Source organism: Podarcis cretensis, assembly GCF_951804945.1.
Source record: "Podarcis cretensis genome assembly, chromosome: 1".
In the NCBI taxonomy this organism is placed as follows: Eukaryota; Metazoa; Chordata; class Lepidosauria; order Squamata; family Lacertidae; genus Podarcis; species Podarcis cretensis.
The window spans coordinates 72,293,881-72,315,175 of NC_137170.1; the positions used below are offsets into that span (position 1 = coordinate 72,293,881).

Below are 21,295 nucleotides of genomic sequence, written 5' to 3' on the forward strand. Positions count from 1 at the left end.
TTTGCATGGCTGTTTATTGGTATATATTTTAAAATTTTATATATGGATGTTTTATGATGGCCTAGAATTGTAATGCCTAATAAAGGTTTGGCAGAGTAAGTAAACTCTTCACAGTTGTTTTGGTTTCCAGCCACGGGGGAATTCTTTAAAAAGCCTAATTTGCTGCTGTGAATCTTGCTTCCCTCGCATGCACTTTGATAAGGTGCCCCTGAATCCAAATCTCTAGTAATCTAAAACCTGAAACTCTTTGGTGCTTAATGCATGTCTTTTTCTGTAATGACTGATGGTGGGAAAAGAGAGCAACAATTCTCCCTGTTTAGAATATTTTGATAACTTGAACAAACTCTCACTCAAGTCTTCCCAGCTACCCACTTTGGAAAGAATTGCTACTGATAATCCCACTCTGAGGCCCCTTTGCCTTGCTGAAAGAATCTATGAAATAAAGGCATTAAAAAGCAACAATAATTCCAATGCACACTTGAACAAGGAAATCCACTTGCTCCCTTCTTTGTAAAAATCTACCTCCTCCGGGGGGGCAAATACACAGAACATAATTATCTGAATATCTAAAATCACACAGTCCAGATGGATACAAACTCTCATCACAGCCGCGTCCTTGGATCTTATTTTCTTATCATACAAATATTTGGTAAATTGGAAGAAATGTCTGGTGGGCTGATGGTCACGTTTCTGAGGCTGCAACACTTTCTCGGAGAACAGGTCCACAGAAATCAACCTAAGTCTAATTCTTCTAATATCAATCTGCTCTTGCTTTAAGATTAGTGAAGGTATGCTATTTAAACAACTGATGCCAACAAGCAACATTAGAAGTTATTTTATTTCACTGGTCAATGAGGATTTTTGAAATTAGGTTGTATTTTTAAAAAATTATGTATGCCACTTTGGATTTTTTCTAAATATTAAGTGGTTTATAAATACATGTAAATAAAAAAACAAACAAAAGAAAGGCTTTTTCCCCAGCAGTTTTTCCTCTCTCATGCCATGTCCTCTCTTTAAAAAAAAGGCTAGCTTGACAACTATGTTGCAGTCTTTGGCGCCAGGTAAATGTGTTATTCTTCACCTAGGCATTCTAACATTGCAATTTTTAACTGTTTTATTATTGTATATGCATCATGAAACAATTGCTCCTGAAATCCTAAATATGGTGAAGAATGGCATATAAATATTTATAATAAAAAAAATAATGTTGAATAAGGCTCTTTTGGATTCTGCCATAAAGCTCTTCTATCAGATTTTATGTAGAGTTCATTGGCAGAGTTTTGCAGTGGGTTTTTAGCTAATCCATAATCTGAGATCCCATAAATCTCTTTCCTTGCATATTGCATGGCCACATGAAAGTATTTCACCACTCTCATAATCGTCTATCATCCCACAGAAAATGGAAATTCACTGGGTTGGGTGAATCCTTATGCTGTGTGAACTGTCATTATATTAGGGTTTCTCCACATCTTGGGGCATGGAGGGGAGATTTTGAAGTATATCTTGCCCACTACACAATGGCATACATCCAAAGTGAATCCCGGTAACCCTTGTATGGTACTGGTGGTGAAGCTGTTTATTCCCAGCCTTCTCTTGATATGGCCAAGAAAGAGTGTCTTCCTACAACTCGCATGGCACCTTGGTTTCTCCCAAGCTGTATGCTTTGCCTTACTGCATTCTCCCTCTGAATCTGGACCAAAGTGACAAACCATCCTTTCAGCTCAATTTGTAGTACCTTTTTCTGAACTTAAAATACAAGTGTCAGGGACTCAGCGGGAGCGCAGGGAGGAGAGGAGATGGAAAGCGAGGGGGAGCAATCCGAGGGCAGCGTAGGAGAATATGACAGCAGCTCGATAGATTCCATGAGCCTCTCCAGCGAATCGGAAGATTCACAGAAGGGGGCGCCGATGGGCAGGACAAGGGGCGACCCAAGGGGGACACCCCAGAAGCAAGGGGCCAGCGGGGACTCCCAGAGCAGCAGTTGCAAATCAGGACCAGCTTCCCCACCAGAGCGTAGTGGGGGGGAGGAGTTCCAGGCGTCAGAGCCCACACATGCACCACCAGCGAGAGAAGATGAGTCAGGGTGGACCACGCCTCCATCAGAGAGCGAGTTAACGGTTAAGAGGAAAGTTGCAGGCTGGGCGCGCGCGCCAAGTTCAAAGGTACAGGCGAGCGGCACAGAAGGTAGCCCGGATAGGGAACCAGGTCCTAAAGCCCGCCGGAAGGAGGGGCAAGAATCGTCAGGGTCAGCGTCAGAGGAGTCCAGGAAGGATGAGACCCTAGCGGGCAGGAGGGCCCAGAGGAGAAAGGAATTTAGGAAGAGGTGGACCAAAGCGAGAGTCTTAAACTGGTGTGGAGGGGGAGGAGACTCAGACAGGACTTCGCCGGTCTAAGGTCGGGACGTAGAGCTGCACGCTGCGGCTTTAAAATGGAGACTGAATCTCAATAAAGACTTTTGTACATAACTACAGCCTAGCGTTGGTCCTCTGTGAGCTGGGACCTGGAGGCAGCTCTGACAACAAGAAATTAGGATATTCAACAGCCTGTACTCTTCTGAAACATTTTGATCTAGTAATTAAAAGGCAGCATAGTATATATTTAAAACTGGGACACTTTAAAAAATAAATTTGCATGTCCGCCACAAATTTTCATGTTCACTTTTGCGTGTAACCTAAAATACACTTGCACAGCAAACTGGCTCAGTCTCGGTAGGTGGTATTTTCACATCAATGTGCAACATAATAGTCCTTTCTATGAAAACAGATACGTGGACAGTATCAGTCACTGTAGGTTTAGCATATGGTAATTCTAGATTTTGTCCTCAAAAGGGCAGGACATATTTTGTAATCGTAACATTTTGCAATAGCTGCATTATCTTCTAAACAGCTGCCACAGAGGCAGTTGTCTGAAGAGGTCTTCGTCCAAGGAACTGAGTGCCATATGGAACATATGGAGCTGACCTGAATCTAGCCAGCTCAATATTGACAATGTTGATGAGCAGCAGCTCTTCAAGTCTTCCAGCCCAGCTCTTCAGAATCTTAAGATCAGAAAAGTGGAACCTGCAGACCTCTGAGTGTTGCTGGACTACAAACCCCCTCATCCCCAAGCATTGGCCATGCTTGGGAGGTGAAATCAAGCAAAACCTGGAGGGTCACAGGTCCCACAACTCTGTGTTTACTGAATGTGCCACAGATTGAACCCAAGGCATCATACATGCAAAGTGAATGCGTGCTCTTGATGACAGCAGGAAGTTCCCCAAATATGACTTGCTCTTATGAGATAACATAATTTCTAGCATCCATATGGCAATTTTGCAAGAGTGCAGTTTCTCTCCTTTAAAAATAACAATGATTTTGTATTTGAAAGTAAGGTTTAAATTAAAACACGTCTATAAAATGACAACTTCGCTTACAAGTGACTTGTGCAACATTAATTTGTGCTTCCTGTTTCTCTCTCGCCCATCTCCCATCATGACTAAAAATTCATCAGGCCCCTCCCATGTAAGCAATATAACAAATTAAGTTTGGTCTTGGCCTTGAGACCAAATGCTACCTTCATCTCTGGGTGTGTGTGTTTTTAAAGTGCATCTTTCCCGTGGTCTTGTTTCTAAAGTGGGTGATGTGAAGCTCTCAAGGAATTTAATGCGATCTTGAGGTATGCTTACAGCCTCTGAATACTTCTTAAATCTAAAACCAGATTTGTGTTGCGGTAGCTATCATGGATTTAGGAAAGAAGAAGAAAAAGCACCACTCTCAGTGGTGTTTTCACTTTAAGCCATGATACCGTACCTCATGGCACATCTTCATCACATAACTGAGGACATAAGATACGATTTCTATTTACAGATCTGATGCCCCTTCCAGAAAAAAATAGAGACTAGATGGGAAAAAAATATTTCCTGAAAGTCCTGAATTTTAAAATATTTTCTCTCCAGCAAAAGGGTTGGTCCTTCAAAAAAGCAAATGTTACCTGCCCCATTAAAACATGAAACCAGTGATGACACCAGAGAAAACCTGGAACATCTCTTTATTCCTCCTCCTTCTGGTGGCATGTGGTCCTGGCGGTAGTGAGGCTCGGATGTAAGCTAGTTCACTCACAAGCCAGCTTGCTGTCAAAACTGGACAGGGCAATAGCAAAGGCTTGAAGTGCACACATTGGGTAGTTGTAGTCCATAGTGAAAATATCTTCTGCCACACGGCCAAACTGCATCACAATATAGTCAGCTGAAAGAGGGTGGGGGTGGGGAGTAAAGAAACACAGTACAAGGACATCAATATAAGGTTCTGTGTATTGAGTGAGTGAGTGTGTGTGTGTGTCACACTAACTTGCAGTCCAAAATATAAAGCAGGGGAAGATGAAAAATCATTTTCACCACCCAGATTCAATGAATTCAGCCTGGGAGACAGTTTCCTTTAGAGAATTGAAAGGGGCATGATTGAGATGCTGGCCAGCTGTGAATTGCCTGGCGCTTCCTCTCATACCAAGGATGTCCTCATAAAGGGCAGAGCCAGGAAACAGAAAAAGGATACAGAGATGCAGATGAGATGAATAGAGAAGCGGAAGGCAGCTGCAGCAATCAGGAAGAGACGGGGCAAAGCATCCTTCTCCCCTGCCCCCACCTCAGCTCCCCAGCCTGCTACCCTGACTGAACTCACTCTATAGTAGCCTTTCCCAACACCCTTTGCTGGGGCCCTATCTGCCTTCACTGTTAATCCTTGCCAGCCAGGCAAATGTTAAGGGGTGTAAGTCTCCTCTCCCCATAAACTGTGGGGCACATCACAGTGTAGCAAAGGCCTTGATCCCCATGGTGCGCATGTTCATTCCACTACCTCTGTTTCAGGTTTCATCACTTTTGGTGGCCATATTTAAAAAAAAAGCAACCTGCAAAACCTATTTAACTAGCGGCAACAGTGACAATAGCAAATGAATGTGTACACTACCAAAAGCTATACCCCCCCCCAACATAAAACCTTCCAACTTTCTCAAAAACTAGTACATGCTCAGACTAAGTTCCATGGTGAAGTCAAATTGCTCGGTGTTGGTTAATTCTGTGAACTAGTTATCAATAGTTCAGCCATCCCCAGTCTAGTAGCCTTGAGATGTTTAGGACTATACCTCCTGTCAACCCCTGCCAGCGTGGCCAATGGTGAGGGATGGTATGAGCTGTACCCTAAGACATCTAGAAAGCACCAGGTTAGACCAGGCTGCTCTACTTCCTCATCTTCTGTGTCAAGCCTTTATATCCACAGAACGGTTAGGGGACTGGACACTGAGCAAAGTGTATCAAAAACAGAATCTCTCTCCCTCTCCCTCTGTTTATCAGATTTCAGACAAATAAACAGCATTTCCAGGCAGTTTTGCTATAGCAGCTGTACTTACGATCATTATCGTGAATAATTTGAAAATTTTTCACTGAGGCCTGTGTCACGCGACCATGGAAATTTAAAACGTAAGACTGGGTGTCATCGTTCCAGACTGGAGTTTTGTTGTGCAGCTCAATGACACTTTCTGTGTTTTTATTCTGCCACCTTGCAAGGAGAGTTTCATGCTCCTATGAAAGCCAAGGAAAAGACATCATTTTAGCAAAAGCCCACTTTTTACTTTTGGTTTATGCAACATCAGAATGTGCCCACCCCCATGCCATCACTCTCTCAAAAAACAGTCTTTACATGCAGCCCCCATATCTGTCTGCCCACACTTCAAGGTCAGGTGCCAAAATTATTCTCCAAGTGTCTCCTTTATTGGTGATGAGATGGAAGACCATGACAGGGAGACAAGTGGCTTTTTTATTTAAAGATTTCATATATTAAATATGAATCGGGGAAACTCCTGAGATACATGATTTAAGCTAACATGACAGCTTCTCTGTATGCAGAGCTGTAGCCACTAGTATCTTGTGCAGACTGTATTTGCTAAAAAAGAAAATTCACCTATCATTCACAGGCTCCTTGTTAATGACCCATTCTCACAACTTCAGCAAGCATGACAGCTTTTATGTATGCAGATGTGAGAAGCCACCAGTACCGTGCGCAGAAGAGTGGCAACCCTGACAGCGAGCACAGAGCTCTGTGCACTGAATTTTACCATACCACAGTGAAAGCAGCTTTTTGCAATGCTCACGGGGTTAAAAGTCCATGACAACACTTAAGTTCCTTGAATTCCTTGCACCGAGTGTTGTTGTCAACTAGCTTCCACTCAACTGTAGACTCACTGAAATTAATGGACCTAGATTAGTCATGCTTCTTAATTTCAGTGAGTCTACTATGAGTAGAAGTTAGTTGAATGTAGTTGCCTCTGGAGATGAGCTAAACATGTCTGCTTCTACACATGGAACTTAGAAGAAGAAATTGGCATAGGCAGCTGCAGCCATGAGAATATTATTGACCAGCACCTTGGGTAAATCTCACCTGCAGTAATCTGTGAAACTCAGATTAGGAACCTAGCACACCGTACTAAGACAGAACTTTGAGCTCAGTATTCTCTCTGTTCAATGATCTCTCCTAATCTGGAAATGCCAGTGATTGAATGTGGAACCTTTGGCATGAAAAGCATCTGTTCTATCACTGCTTTATGGCAGCTAGGTTTTTTGTATCTCCAGTATCCCTCCTCCACAGCCTGTGACATTTACTTTTATTTTAGATATTTAAATGTATCATCATCAACAACAACTTGTCTTAGTATACACCCTCCCACACACACTTGAGACTCATTATGAAGAGGCTGGCAAACCCTTAGCTTAAACAAATGTGCCCACAGTCATTGCAGGTGAGCTAGTTTTACTGAGAAGAGTGACTTACATTGCGTGGCCTGATGGAAACTCTCTCATGGTCCATATTCATCCCTGGTATGATGACACTCATCTTACGAGGACCTTTAAACCCCAAAACATTTGTTTCCTGTTTTGAAATGAATAGGAGAAGCGTTTTGAATACCACACATCTTTCCTTTGGAAGTCAGTCTTTCCAAACAAATATCACTGATGATAAAACAGTAATTAGCTTACAAAGGTGTTGCTACAAAGCCACCCCACTGTTGGCCAATATTCAATTTTACCTTGTAAGTTCACGGGGAAAGGGAAAATGTAGGCTCTTCATAAAACATACTTTAAAGTTTAAAAATGTGCAGACACTTCAGCACCGGCTACAGCTCTGCACTACCCAACAACAAGTATCATTAACAAGAACGCAACAAGTGGCTTTTGACAGTGTATATTTTCAGGACCCACCTTATTTTTATGATTGCAAGTTGTTCTAAACTGTTTTTAATATTGTGTTTTAATGTTGCGACCCACCCAGGGAGCTTAGGGTGAAGAGCAGGTAATGATAAATAAATAAATACTTTTATACAGTACTTCCGTGTGTTGAAAGTGCTTGGCCTACATATCTTAGTAACCCTTACAAAGGCCCTTGCAGTAAATCACTTTAAGCTACAGTGATCTCAGAGTGGTGAGACAGTGAGAATGAATGGGGTGGGTGAAGAGAGTGTGACATAGCTCCCATGCTTCTGGCCAGAGTGAAAGACTTCCTGGTGCCTCCTGATTGCTCCTTCGCAGCTCCCAACTACTTTTGTTTCTTGGGCCTGGACATGAAGGAGGACCAAAGGGATGAACTTGCACCCAGTGAGACAGAGGAGGCTGCAGCAGGAGTAGGAAGAGGAATTCTTCCTTTGGCCACTATGTACAGCTTGGGTTTCCTTCTTTTCTACCATCATGTCGCAGGCAAAATCAGTAGATGATCTCAGAGGCTATATGTAGCCACTTGTCCTACTACCAATCAAGCTCATGGCACATGTAAGATTTAAACAGGACTGCATAGTCGGACTAAGTCCGTAGGCATCAGCTTCTCCTAATGTGACCACATGCCCCTCCTAATTCACCGTGGAAGGGAGGCAATGGAGAGGTATCTCCTCTTGCATAATTTTGTCACTTCTCATTCATCTGCTGGCAACTGGTGCTCTACTGGCACCCAGCACACACAAGCAGGTGAATGCTAACCCATTATCACAGTTGAGTAATGTTAAGTGCACAACTGCAAAAACTGCGTACTCAGTTGCACACACTTATTTCAACGGCAGTAGTACAAAAACGGTTGGAGCACTGCAGCCCAACTTGATAACTGAGGTCCATGTCACAGTTTTATGCAAACTAAATTGCACGTAAGTGGTCAAGAGGTCAGCAACCGACCATTTCTCACTAATTCTTATATTTCTAAGGACTTGGCTGGAATCTCTCTCTTTTGCTGCAGTTCTAACTGTGACCATTAGATGCAGCTGTAGATTTATTAATCAGCAGCAGTGCCATTTCTGTAGTACTGCCTTGTTTTAAAAGCTATTCAGGATCCTGGGTTTTCTCTAAAGTCACGAGTGTTTGAAAATGCTATTGGAAATGTACACACCTAGGACTTAAGTGAATATGCCTTTTGGGGCCACTTCTGATCCGATTCAGCAATTTGCATAGAATGTGGCATTTTGGGGACATCTCCTATGCACACAGGCATGGGAATTTTTTTTGTCGGAATTGATTATCCACTCATGCAACTTTTTTGCGCATAATCCTGTGAGGTGGACTGCAAAACCATGCACACATTCTTCCACAGATATGTAGCCAAGAATGCTCCCAAATGTGGGCTATAATATACAAAATGACCATGCAGTGTATGATCTTAAAAGACATCTGAAGTGCTTTACTCAAATACCTCTTGAATCCCAGCATGGTGGGAAAGCAATGTGTAAATACAATATATTAAACAAACAAACTTTTGTGATGAGTGGTTCCTGAGTTTCTCAGTTTTTCTTGCTTCCAGCATGTTGCTGATCTTAATACAAAGAAGCTTGCACAAGGTACAGCAAACCCCCCCCCCCCAATTTAAGCACTTTCAATATATGTGCAACCGTGCACAAGCACATCACACAGAACCTGGAAGTGATCCAAAAATGTCACAAAAAGGAGCAGAACAAAGTGTTTGCAGACTTTTTCAATGGTGTTTCAAACATGCATGATTTCACTTAAATGTGCAGTGCCTTGGACCATGTAAATGGGGGGGGGCATAGGGCTTAATCTGATGCAAGCCTTTGCCTTGAGAGTCCATTTTAAATATCAGGTCTGAACCTAATAACTTATGAAAGAACTTTGATCATTTGCAGAGAGAGTCTTTCTTTCACCCAGGTCCTATTCATTTAGAATTAAGGGTGACGGTTTCCAATGCACTGGAAATGATTTGAAGGCAGGCCAAGCACCTCTCATTTTATAAATTGAACGCTGACTAGGGTTTCTCTTCAGTCCTGTAATGTCTGGCAATTGGTTGTGAATCTACTGCCAACCTTTGGCTTTGCTTGTGCAACTCAAAGCAGGCTGGATGACTCAGACCCACAGCGGAACCAGCAGTTTGCTTGACCCAGGCACAGCAAAGGAGCATGTGATCATTGTGAGCTAAGAGCATTTTGCATCTTGTATATCAGATGCTCATTTCAGCAAGTCACATTTGCTCCAGGGAAGTCTAGGACTTGAGCAGAAATGGGTCATTTGAGGGTAAAGAAATCCCGAGTACATCTGTGCTGGGGTTGGAATGACTCATGCAAACAACATTCACTATCATTAGCAAATGGATGCAGATATTCTCAGTCTTATGGCCAGAATCAATCAATGGACACAGCCACCAGTCCCATTTACTCTGGTTTTACACCACCTCTGATTTTACACTGTGATCTGTTTTTGCATAAGAGGCCCAGGTGTCCAATAATAAACCTAGAGAAATGAACCCCACTCTTGCACAATTTATTTACCTAGACTTAATTTAAGAGCATCAAGGCCAGTGCCCATTTCTCACTGAAAAATCTGCTCCTAAAGGTAGTCATAGTTTCCTAGAGGCACTTGGTCACTGCACCTCCCTTGGATATGATGCCACTGTTCCTCATTTGAACTGGATGGGGAAGCATCTGACCACCTCAGTTAAAAGAACTACACAAGACGGCAGAGGAATCATTGGACATCCTCTTATTTTTCAGCAAGTGTGATAGCGGTGAGGAGGATGCGCTGGGAAGACAGTCTGAGCACAGCACCAACCAGGCAAAAGGCATCACTGCCCTCTGGCTTCCCCTGATGGGTGTCCCTGATTTAGGTATGGGTGTGGGTCATAAATGCGTTGAATGGTTGATACAGCTTTGCATGCTTGATTATTAATTACCTTACTGCAAAACGTTTGCTTATGAATGGTACTTACGTAGCAAATAGCAGCTAGCTCCTGGCGCAGATTACTTGCCTCCAAGCTCAACGTTGTTTTCATTGGGTTTACTCCATTATCATACACTGTAAACTTAGTCCCCATAAGATTTGATCTATTAGAGAGGAAAAACAATGGATTACCTTCATTGCCTGCTACTGATTGATTATCATCATTTGAGCCTTAAGCACTCAGAATCTCTCTCTCTCTCTCCAGTGTATCTGGGATATCATAATCCCAGAGAGTACAGAGGTTCTGAAGGCTGCATACAATGAGGCATGCCAGATTGAGTTACTGTTACTATAAGACTCTGAAATGAATTTCACAAAATCTCAGAGAAATGTATCAAGGCTAGAGATATGATCCCATGTGAACCAATTATGAAGCCTTCATAAAAACATACTTCTATCCTGAATCAAATCATGCAGCATTAATACTCACCACTATCATTAATACCTGTATCTCCCCTCTCCTTCAAAGAGCTCTGGGTAGCGTACATGGCTTTCCCCTGTTTATCCTCACTATAATCTGGTGAGGTATATTGGGCTGAGAGAGATGTGTCTGCTGCTAGCAAGCTTCATAGCTGAAAAGGGGTTTGAACTCAGGTCTTCCTGGATCAAGTCAACCACTTCCTCCACTATGCCCAGGAGTGGCTCGCCCAGTGAGAAGAGGTAGGGGGTGAGGAGGCCAGCCGAGCACACAGGTGGGAGTGATGGACTGGGTCGCAGCAAGGGAAGGATGCGCAGCGACACTGTTCCTGGGAGGGTATTACTTTGGCTCTTCCCCATCTCCTGACTCTGCTACAGTGGCACTTCTATCTCTCATTAGCCCCTTTCTTCCCAATGCTCTTGGGAGGATAGAATGCCAGTTTCCTTACCACCCTTTAATCACTTCAGCTTGCATAAATAAAAATAGTAGTTAAAATTAAGTAAGGGGATAATTAAACCAAGTTATTCTACAGGCATTCTGAAGTTACTGCAGTGTGTGAATGGACAGTAAATAAATAAATAACAGGAAATCTTTTGACTCCGTTATGAAAAATAAGGAACAGCTTGATTCTTTTGTGAATTGCTGTCAATTGCGACTTTCCATCAAGAGCTAAAGAACACGTGGTAGGTAGGAATGTAAACAGGGACTGATATCCAAGGTTTGCTTTCAGTGTTACCACCAGTATCCTGAATCCCAAAATGTTTATCTGATTATCTTAGAATATGCCCAAAAACAATGATGGTGAGACTGTGGCCCTTCAGATGTGACTGGACTCCAACTCCTGTCATCTTTTATCACTGGCTTTGCTGGCTGGAGCTGATGGAGTCTAAGAACATCTGGAAGACCAAAGGTTCCCTGTCCCTGCCTCAAAAATCTAAACCTTTACCTTAGCTTTCCAATGAAACTCTCTCCTCCTCGTGACAGGTCTGTAGGGTCAATGGAGATGAGGTAATTTGAGGTTTTGCTCTTCTTTCGCTTTCTTCCAGCTAACAAAAATACCTGAGGAATTTGAAAGTGGAACAAAACGTCACACTCCAGGCAGAATCTGATAGAACCACCAGAAAAAGAAAACAGACTCTAATTTTCTTGGGGTTTAGTATCATCAGCAAAAATGTAGAAGGCCAAAGGGAAAGTTAGCAAAAAAAGGGGGGGGGTAAAAAAAATCAGCAGAGGAAACTACTTTCTTCGATCCATTATTTATGGTTTAAATAATTAAACCTAGTATACTTTGTTAAATGTTTAATTTGAGCTTGAACAGTTTCCTTCAAGTAAAAGGAAAACAGATGCCAGTTCAGGTCAGAAGGGTAGAGAGTCCAACTACTAATCACTTGACGACTCCAAGCATAATGACTTCTAAGGACAAAGTATAAAGTAAAAGACAACTATCTGAAGCTATGTGGGAGTAAATATTACATTACCCATTTCCCAATACAGTGGTACCTCGGGTTACGGACTTAATTAATTTTTGAGGTCTATTCTTAACCTGAGTCGCGCTTTCGCTAATGGGGCCTCCCGCTGCCGGCACTACGCAATTTCCATTCTCATCCTGGGGCAAAGTTTGCAACCGAGGTAACTACTTCTGGGTTAGCAGAGTTTGTAACCCGAAGCGATTGTAACCCAAAGCGTTTGTAACTCGAGGTACCATGTGTTGCTAACACATTCAGAAAGAAAAGAGAATGCAAGCTACTCTGACATCTTTCTGAAAATCATTTCTGCATACTCCCAGCTCCATGGAGCTATTGTAGCATGTGGCATTGGCTTTCAACATGGACCGGCAGGATGGCATGTTAAATATCCCAAACCAGGGTTGCACTTCCCTGAGGTCTAATGAGTTGACCTACGGCTGCATCTTATGGACCCTTCTCTGGGACGAAGTCCTATTGATTTCAGTGTAATTTACTTCTGAATAAATATGTATAGGATTACACTTCATGTACTTCTGTACAATTTGACCATCTACGATAGGAAGCTGATTTCAGACGTCAAGTCAGCTGCATGGACTCTTGGAACTGATACTCAATGGCCACCACATGGCAATTAGAAATGTGTGAAACTACCCTAAAATGTTTACCATCCATATCTGATGCAAGAAGAGCATGTTTTAAGAGGCAGCTCCCCATTCCACTCCTTGGTTACTTTTGATTATTTGCATATGGCTCAGGATTGGGTTGCCTCACTAGGAATGTCCTAATGAGACACAGCATCTAAACGTCTCTGTTTGTATACAGTTAATAAAGCAATAAATTTCCATGTTTAAGAGTGTGTCTTATGACACTTAGCACTGGGGAAATACTTGAATGAAACATTTTAACGGAACAAACAAACCCTGTCCAAGCTCAGAAATTAAATGTTAACATTCAAGTGGTTATTCAATAATCATATATACTATTCCTAATTATAAATAATGCAGAGAACATAGGGGAGTTTGGTCTCTTAACCGAGCAATCCTATACAGGTCTACTCAGAAGTAACCCCACAGAATTAAATAGGACTTACTCCCAGGAAAGCATGTACAAGATTAAAGCATATTGTTATGTTATTTTTTCTCTCTGCTTGCAGGTTATAATGTACTCTCAACTTTGCTAAGAATTCATATGTTGGGGATGGATGGTCCAAACTCTGGGTATAGGGATTTTCCCACTTGTACAAGCTTGTTTCTGCATGTTTTCTTTTGCTGTTTTATATGCAACCAGCAAGAGCAACCAGCAAGATCTGCTTTATGACCTTTTTCCCATCTTCCCTTTCCAGGTGGAGGTAGTAAGTAGGGTACATTCCACGGTCCATTCCCTTCTTGTCCCTTGTGATTCGGCATTTGACAGTAACCCCCTGAGGAGCAGGTCTCACAGCAAACACCTCCAGGTCATCTACGTCTATGACTGGGTTGTTTGTCGAAGGGCTAGGCCCGGAGGCTGACTCCTAGGAGAGGAAGAAAAGCGACCATGTGCTTAAAAGACAGACACAAATTTGCTCACAAATTTATTGACAGCTGCACGAATTATTATAGCTAGGAAATGGAAGGGCCAAGCAGAATGTAAAATGGAAGAATGGTATAAAGAGGTATGGGATATAGCTAGGAATGATAAATTAACATGTGCCATTAAGGTAAGATGGGGAATATACAGGAGAAATGATTTTGAGGAGATATGCAAGGTGTTTGTAGAATTTGTACTGTTAAAATGGAAAGGGGTCAAACTATCGCAAGAGGTATTGAAATTTTGGGAGGTTGGATAGTTGCAATGGAATGGTCTCAGTGGTGGGGAGCACATTTTTATTTTATTTTTTATTTGTGATTATTACTTTGTCATTTAAAAAGAAAAAAGACAGCAGGATCCAATCATTCTAAAGGCAAGCAAAAGCAGAAGTGTGGCCCTGCAGGGTCTGCATTGGAAAAGGGGATGCACCTGAACTGGGCAAAAGCCAGAATGCGGGGCAATATGTCCTCACTGAACCATGGAACCATAGAATTGTAGAGTTGGAAGGGACCACAAACATCACATGTATCAAAGACCATGTGCTGAATTGACAACATTGGGGAAACTGGGGTTTCCAAATGGTTGATGTAACCCAGGTGCCAGTGTACGCTGCAATCCTGAGCCTATCAACCTGTGAGCAAGCTCTGATGAAATGTTAATATTCAATGTACTCAGCAGGACTTCTTCCTGACTATATGTAGTTAGGATTGCACTGCCACTCAGAAGTTTGATGAGGGCAGCCAGCCAGGCAGAATAGCTCTGACGCAGTTTCTCATTGGCCCTGTGCCTTCAGCCGTAATTAGGAAAGTCACTCTACACTGCTACTAAGGGAGGGGAGAAAGTGGGAAACGTGCGGCATTAGTCAGCAATAGCTAACCGTTTGATCTGTTTGCCACACAACAGCTTATGATCAGGAGCAGTCTATATGGGACAGGTGACTTTACAGCATATCCTCCAAGTCTCACAAGTAATGTTTACCCACCACAATATTGCATAATATTTGTTATGTTGTTTGTGCTCATCACTCTTGTCATATGACAAACGCTAAGTTTGCTTCCATAAACGGGCTGGGCAGGAGAGCCAACAGCCCAGTGGAAGTATGGGATCTTTTCACTATAGTCTGAAGAATACTACTGTTTCTAGCAATTGCACTAGATGACTCTTGACAAATGTTTGAACCATGACCTGGCCTCACCATATCAGAGTTCTCACCTTATTTGATTTCTTGCTTGTTGCAGAACCTGGTCGTGTATTACTATTCAACTGTGATGAACTTGAGCTGTCTTCATCCTCCTCGTCTTCCTCTTCATCAAAATTCATGCTACTTGAAATGCCTACAGGACATCCATCACATTTACAGATTTAAAAAAGGCTTTTATAATATTCAGTTTGAATATACATCTCAATTGCTATGATAATTCTCTGATTTTCAGAGACGGCATACTTCTGGTGACTGGATTCTGGTGTTTACAACAGAATATGGAAACTTTCTTTTTATTGTTACTATTTATCATTTTTATTTGTCGTATAGCAATCTGAAACACATGTAATGCAACAAATAAACATTAATACAGAATAACAAGAGAAGCTGTTCATTTGTTTTCCATTAAAGTCCTTTGCAGCAGGAAACTATCTTCTTTCCCTTTTACAGCATCTTTCTGCACATTAACAAATAGACAGAAGGCTGATTTAAGCAGAACATTTATCCAAACCATGGGTCAGGGCAGGACAATTCTTATGCCCATACTCCATAGCATCACCATCCTATATTTCATATGTAAATGGAGATGCAAGTACATGACAAAAAAATGATAAGGGTCACACCCATGGAAGATGTTAGAGCAGTCTTCCCCAACCTGGTGCCCTCCAGATGTTTTGGAATACATCTCCCAGCACGACTGTGTTGGGTGGAGCTGATGGGCGCCTTATTTATTTATTAACATTTATTTACTGCTTGATTGTACAAAGCCTCCAAGTGGCACCACCAATGCCAGTTCGGCAGGTCAAAGTGGTCAAGAAGGCAGATATGAGGAAATATGTAGTCCAAAACACGGGGGGGCGGCACCAGGTTGGGGGAAATTATCTTAAAGACTTGTGTTTTACCCTCTCAGAACAGAAGATGTGCCAAGTATACAAGGTCTTTAAACTGCAGAATGGTTGCAATGTGGCTTCTGCCTATCAATTCATTGCTGTTAATGCTGCTTAAGGACTACCGTAGGCTGCTAATTTTCATATTGTTACAGTGACATAACCGGTACTGACAGTATCCCAGAAACAGAATGCTTGCTATAATGTAAGAAACAGTTGTACTGTCCTTTTGACTCTGTTCACCAACAAGGAAAATTGAAATCTAAATGGCAGAATATTTCCCAGTAACTAAAGCTGCTGGTGGCATATTCAGATTAGAGTATCAAACAAAACAGTTGACATTCTTTGCAGGCCTTGTATTTCCTGTACATTTTTATATTTTCAGGAAGTGCAAGTTTGTGGGGGAGGGGACATTTTCTGGATGCCACACAGGGAACAAACAAGCATTTGTTATGTGAGCTAAATATTAACTGATGCTGCCACCAAAGAATTTGATAAGTTCAAACCGGAGCAAAGCAAGTGAAGAAATAGTTGCAAGCTTTCTGCACAGTATTTTAGTAATCCCCTTCTGTTGTTTATAGCTTTTCAATAATATTAAACTGACAGGGGTGTGGAGGAATACAGTGAAAGAGTTGCACAAATTCTCAGTATCCACAAGGGAGTCTAGTTGGCTTTCAAAGGCCTTACTTGGATATCAGACTGGCAAGCCATGCTCCTTAATAGAAATATGCCAAGTCCCCTAGTCATTAAAACTCGCTGCTTGATCCTTCTAGGACATAATATAATCCACCACCACGGGAGAGGGAAGACAGTCACACAGCTAAGCCTCAGTCCTATGTACGAAACGGCGCTATCCACTGACGTTGAGAAGTGAGGCAGCTAAGCTCTCGTGTTTTCATGTAACACTTTCCTACAAACTTATCACAGTAGGTCCTAAGTGTGTCAATTTTAACAGGATTACTGGCTTGCTCCAAGAAAACGCATAGCAAGAAGTAATAAGTGAAAACACCAACTCATTAAAAAATAAAATAAAAAATACAGCGCATCTGAGTTATAATAAACCCAGATTTGACTTCGGGGGGGGGGGAGCAAATTATGATACACTGTGAAAATAGGATGGGAAATAGGATGCTATTTTATTGAAAAACAAGCTGAAGACCCGCCTATTTGAAAAGTAGGTAAACCCTCACCTTCCCACAACCAACCTCATTTTTTTTAGTACTCTGCTCCCCACACTTCTATCATTTAGGCCTTGGCCTCAGAAAGGAAGGGCAGAGCCTAGGCTGCTTTTCCACCTGGCCTTGAATTCTGCTTCTTCAAACTAATCTTAGCCGCAAGGTCCTCTAAAACAGTAAGGAAATCTTCTCCCCTTCCTAAACCTGTTGTCTAAAGGTGGGTCAAAACACTGGAAATGTAATACCCATTTCTAAAGCAAAGCTGTTTCGCACTGGAATGGGTTACCTTGGAATCTTGACTCAGTGAGAACCAAGTTAGTCCTTATCTCAGTAGTATTAACTAGCCATACTCTGGCATCTATTTTGGGGAGCATATTATGAATTGGTTTTTAGTAAAAATAAAAATAAAAGATCACAGTATTCTGGAGTTGGAAAGGACCCTGAGGGTCATTTGGTCTAACCACATGTAATGCAGGAATCTCAACTAAAGCATCCATGACAGATGGCCATCCAATCTTGAATGATGGAGACACCACCACCTTCCAAGGGAGTCCATTCCATTGTCAAACAGCTCTTGCCATCAGAAAGTATCTCCTGATGTTTATTTGAAATCTCTTTTATTGTAACCTGAATCCATTGGATTAGGTGATCTGTAATCAAACCGAGTAGAACCAACAGCCAACAGCATCAGCAAGTTTCATGGTTCCTTACCTTTCTTCTGCATTGTCAGTCTAAGGTCCTGTGTCCCTTGTTGTTGACTGGTAGCTATTGTCTCACCATCATCCTCATCTTGGCAAGCCTCTCCAACAGTAAGTATTTGAACTTGGCTCCCTACTTCCTGTACATCATCTTGAAAAGCGGCCGGACCATCAATTCCTATCAAGCAGAAAAAGTCAAACAACAGTGTCACTATCCAGAGACAACATGTGTTTTTCAACCTTTGACCACGGCATACCTAAGAAGTCAAACCTGGCAGCCATCTTTAGGTATATTTAAATAAGAAACGTAGTTTTCGTACAAAAGAGTGCTTGCTTCCTGTTGCTTCCAGGGGTCTGGCTCTAGATCAGTTAGCATGAAAACTGTTATCTAGAAGAGTACTGAAAGAGCAATGTTATAGGAAGTCCTTTCACAGAGCACTTGCCTTTAGAATGGCACCTCAAGTGGCCTAAAACTACCACTGTAACCAATAGAGATTGGTCACATCCTGCGTGGGCTGCAGGAGACCCTGGATAAGAGGCAGGCAGTGGTAGGAAATGGCTGCCCATGCTTTTTTTTCTTGGCATGAGGAAGAGGCATGTGGAATTATCACTGCTTCCTGCCTGACATTTGGAGGTTCCAGGTTCATGGTAGGCAAAGACAGAAGCTGCTTTGGCTGTAGGCTGGGGAGGAATGGATTGAGTGTGTCACCTGCCTGCACAGCCACTGGATATGGAAGGCTAGCCCTACCCACATAGCTGCTTAAAAGACCACAATATGGAACGACATGAAACAAGGACTGGCTGCGTTCCGACAATCCTCCAAACCAAACTCAGAACCAAAATGTAAAGGTACCTTTGAGAAAAAAGCTTGCTATAGTGACAGAAAATCAAAACAAAATAGAATTATATGCATTTCAGCTTCTGATTTTATGCTTGCATGTACAAAATGTTGTGCTTGTGTTTACTTATTTGCCAGCCCTATAAAAATCATTTTTGAACTGATATAAGCTGTAATATTTCAATTTCTTTGCATAATGGTTTACATGCTTCCTGTTCTGTGTGGTTCAAAATTAACTACCGGAGACAGAAACTGCAGAGCACTAGGCAGAATTGGCTACTATTTCAAAATGTCAATATTTTAATAATGTCTCTTGCAAAGATGATCACAAATGGGGATGGGGGGGGAGCAAATCAGAACTGGGCAAACATTGCCTAATTCCCTCCTTGGCTATTAGCATTAATTTGCATCATGCATTTTACTTTCCTGTGACCACGCAACTTTATTATTTCTCACATACTATCTAAAGTAAATTAAAAAATGTTAATGTTGAATTTCTGCACACTAGAAATTGGCACTTAAGAACTGGCAACAAAGAATTAAATTGGCACAAAAGTGCCTTATGCTTACACTGGTAGAATAAGCCTGCAAAATGTATGCAGAAAAGCTTTTTAGGGAGACAATTATGTGCACTATAGCCACAATAATTCTGCAAGTAACTAATGAAGCAAAGGTAGCCATGGGAACTAATTCATACTTTACAAGGCAGATTTTCCTTGCAGTTCCCTTTAAGCACTTTCCTTTCACTGGATATTCACCCGAGACAGAGCACTGCATAGAATGGGCCACTGGTGTGACTTAGCATAGCAATTAATTGCAATGGTTTCGCACACTCATTAAGCCAGGCATCTTCTCTGCACGGTGAGAGAACAGACATGCATACAATGTAAAATGCGGTGTGGGTGGGTGGGACACACGTGTGCATCTGTTTCTGTTTGTGCCCAACTTAAGAGGGGAAAGGGTCATACCATCAAACACAGAAATGTGCCACCTGTACCCATTAACATACTAGTTATGCACCAATATGCTGATTCCCATCCAGAATGTCATAGCCTTCATCTGAAGAGCGCTATCTACAATTTAATATCCAGAGGGATTCTAGAGTGAGCATCACTTATTTATATATCATTTATATTTATTTTCATGGGGGCTGCTGCTGAACTGTAGCTTTGATACAGTTCGATACAGTATAATTGTTCTTTTATTGTTTTTAATTGCTTTGGGTGGGCATTTGCACAGAAAAGCAGCCTAAGTAAAATATTTAAAAATAAATACATACATACGTTTTGTAGAAAGGCAGTATGGCTACACAAACAAACATTTCTATTGCTCAACAGTGCAAACTCACACATGCTACTCAAAAATAAGGCAAAGCAGGGAGAAAATGATTACAATCATCAAACTAGCGATTAAATCAAAATATTTGCAGCAGAAGGCAATACAAAACAGTGGATTAGAGCTACAGATAGGAGTAATTCTGCCAATGGCGCTCTTCTGTGTTGTACGTGAGCTACTCAAAGAAATTGTGTGGCACCGAACAAGGCCCTGCAGAAGGGTTTGTACAACACCCTGGGCTAGCACTTATCTTGGGACCTTATGCAAGGGATCACGCAATGTCTTGTACAAACAGGAGCACACCTCTGCATTTCAGTCCTCATAAAGGAATCATGTGCTCAATCAGTCTGTCTATCTATCTAGATATAAGCAGAACTGAAAAATTATAGCTATGTGTTAGATATTTCATGATGACTCCTAGATATGTGTGTGCCTCCCCCACGAGAGGTCCAGAGGGTGGCAACACGAGAATGGGCCTTTTCTGCAGTGGCTCCTCGTTTGTGGAATGTTGTCCCCAGATAGGCTCCTCTGGTGCCTTCATTATATATCTTTAGGCACCAGGCAAAAACATTTCTCTATAACCAGGCCTTTCGCTGATTAACATTTGATGGTCTTTTAAATGCGTTTTTGTTCTTGTTTTTATTATGTATTTTGGGTTCTCATTTTGTAATTTTTTGTTGTTAACCAGAGGAAGGGTAATAATAATAATAATAATAATAATAATAATAATAATAATAATATCATCTCCAATTTTTCTCCTCTTGATAATGGGTGCAGTGTCCAATGAGTTTTCAGAAGGAGGATGGAAAGAAGAGCAGAGAAAGCTGACTCTCATCCATTCACTTTCTGTCCTCTGCCCTGACAGTAACCAGCTGCCACTGTAGCTTTCCTCACAGAACTACAGGAGTCAGGGGGTTCTAACTGCATCTGGACTACTGCAATGCACTCCACGTGGGGCTACCTTTGAAGGTGACCCAGAAACTACAACTAATCCAGAATGCGGCAGCTAGACTGGTGACTGGGGGCGGCCGCCGAGACCATATAACACCGGTCTTGAAAGACCTACATTGGCTCCCAGTACGTTTCCGAGCACAATTCAAAGTGTTGGTGCTGACCTTTAAAGCCCTAAACGGCCTCGGTCCAGTATATATGAAGGAGCGTCTCCTCCCCCATCGTTCTGCCCGGACACTGAGGTCCAGCTCCGAGGGCCCTCTGGCGGTTCCCTCACTGCGAGAGGCCAAGTTACAGGGAACCAGGCAGAGGGCCTTCTCGGTAGTGGCGCCCGCCCTGTGGAACGCCCTCCCATCAGATGTCAAAGCGATAAACATCTACCTGACATTCAGAAGACATCTGAAGGCAGCCCTGTTCAGGGAAGTTTTTAATATGTGACATTTTAGTGTATCTTTCATCTTTGTTGGAAGCCGCCCAGAGTGGCTGGGGAAACCCAGCCAGATGGGTGGGGTACAAATAATAAATTATTATT

General features: G+C 42.1%; 1 protein-coding gene across 5 annotated transcripts in view; it reads right to left on the reverse strand.

Moving 5' to 3' along the window:
- Nucleotides 1–3,351: 3,351 nt before the first annotated feature.
- TUB (TUB bipartite transcription factor) overlaps nucleotides 3,352–21,295 on the reverse strand; it is a 123,256-nt gene continuing 105,312 nt past the window's right edge. For all 5 annotated transcript variants that reach the window (XM_079966526.1, XM_079966523.1, XM_079966527.1 and 2 more), the window contains 8 exons: nucleotides 17,653–17,817; nucleotides 14,891–15,012; nucleotides 13,431–13,622; nucleotides 11,593–11,705; nucleotides 10,218–10,332; nucleotides 6,798–6,896; nucleotides 5,380–5,551; nucleotides 3,352–4,223 (listed from right to left, as the gene is read on the reverse strand). In XM_079966526.1, coding sequence (XP_079822652.1) covers nucleotides 4,090–4,223; nucleotides 5,380–5,551; nucleotides 6,798–6,896; nucleotides 10,218–10,332; nucleotides 11,593–11,705; nucleotides 13,431–13,622; nucleotides 14,891–15,012; nucleotides 17,653–17,817 — 1,112 coding nt within the window. In that variant the 3' untranslated portion in view covers nucleotides 3,352–4,089. The remainder of the gene's footprint in view (nucleotides 4,224–5,379; nucleotides 5,552–6,797; nucleotides 6,897–10,217; nucleotides 10,333–11,592; nucleotides 11,706–13,430; nucleotides 13,623–14,890; nucleotides 15,013–17,652; nucleotides 17,818–21,295) is intronic.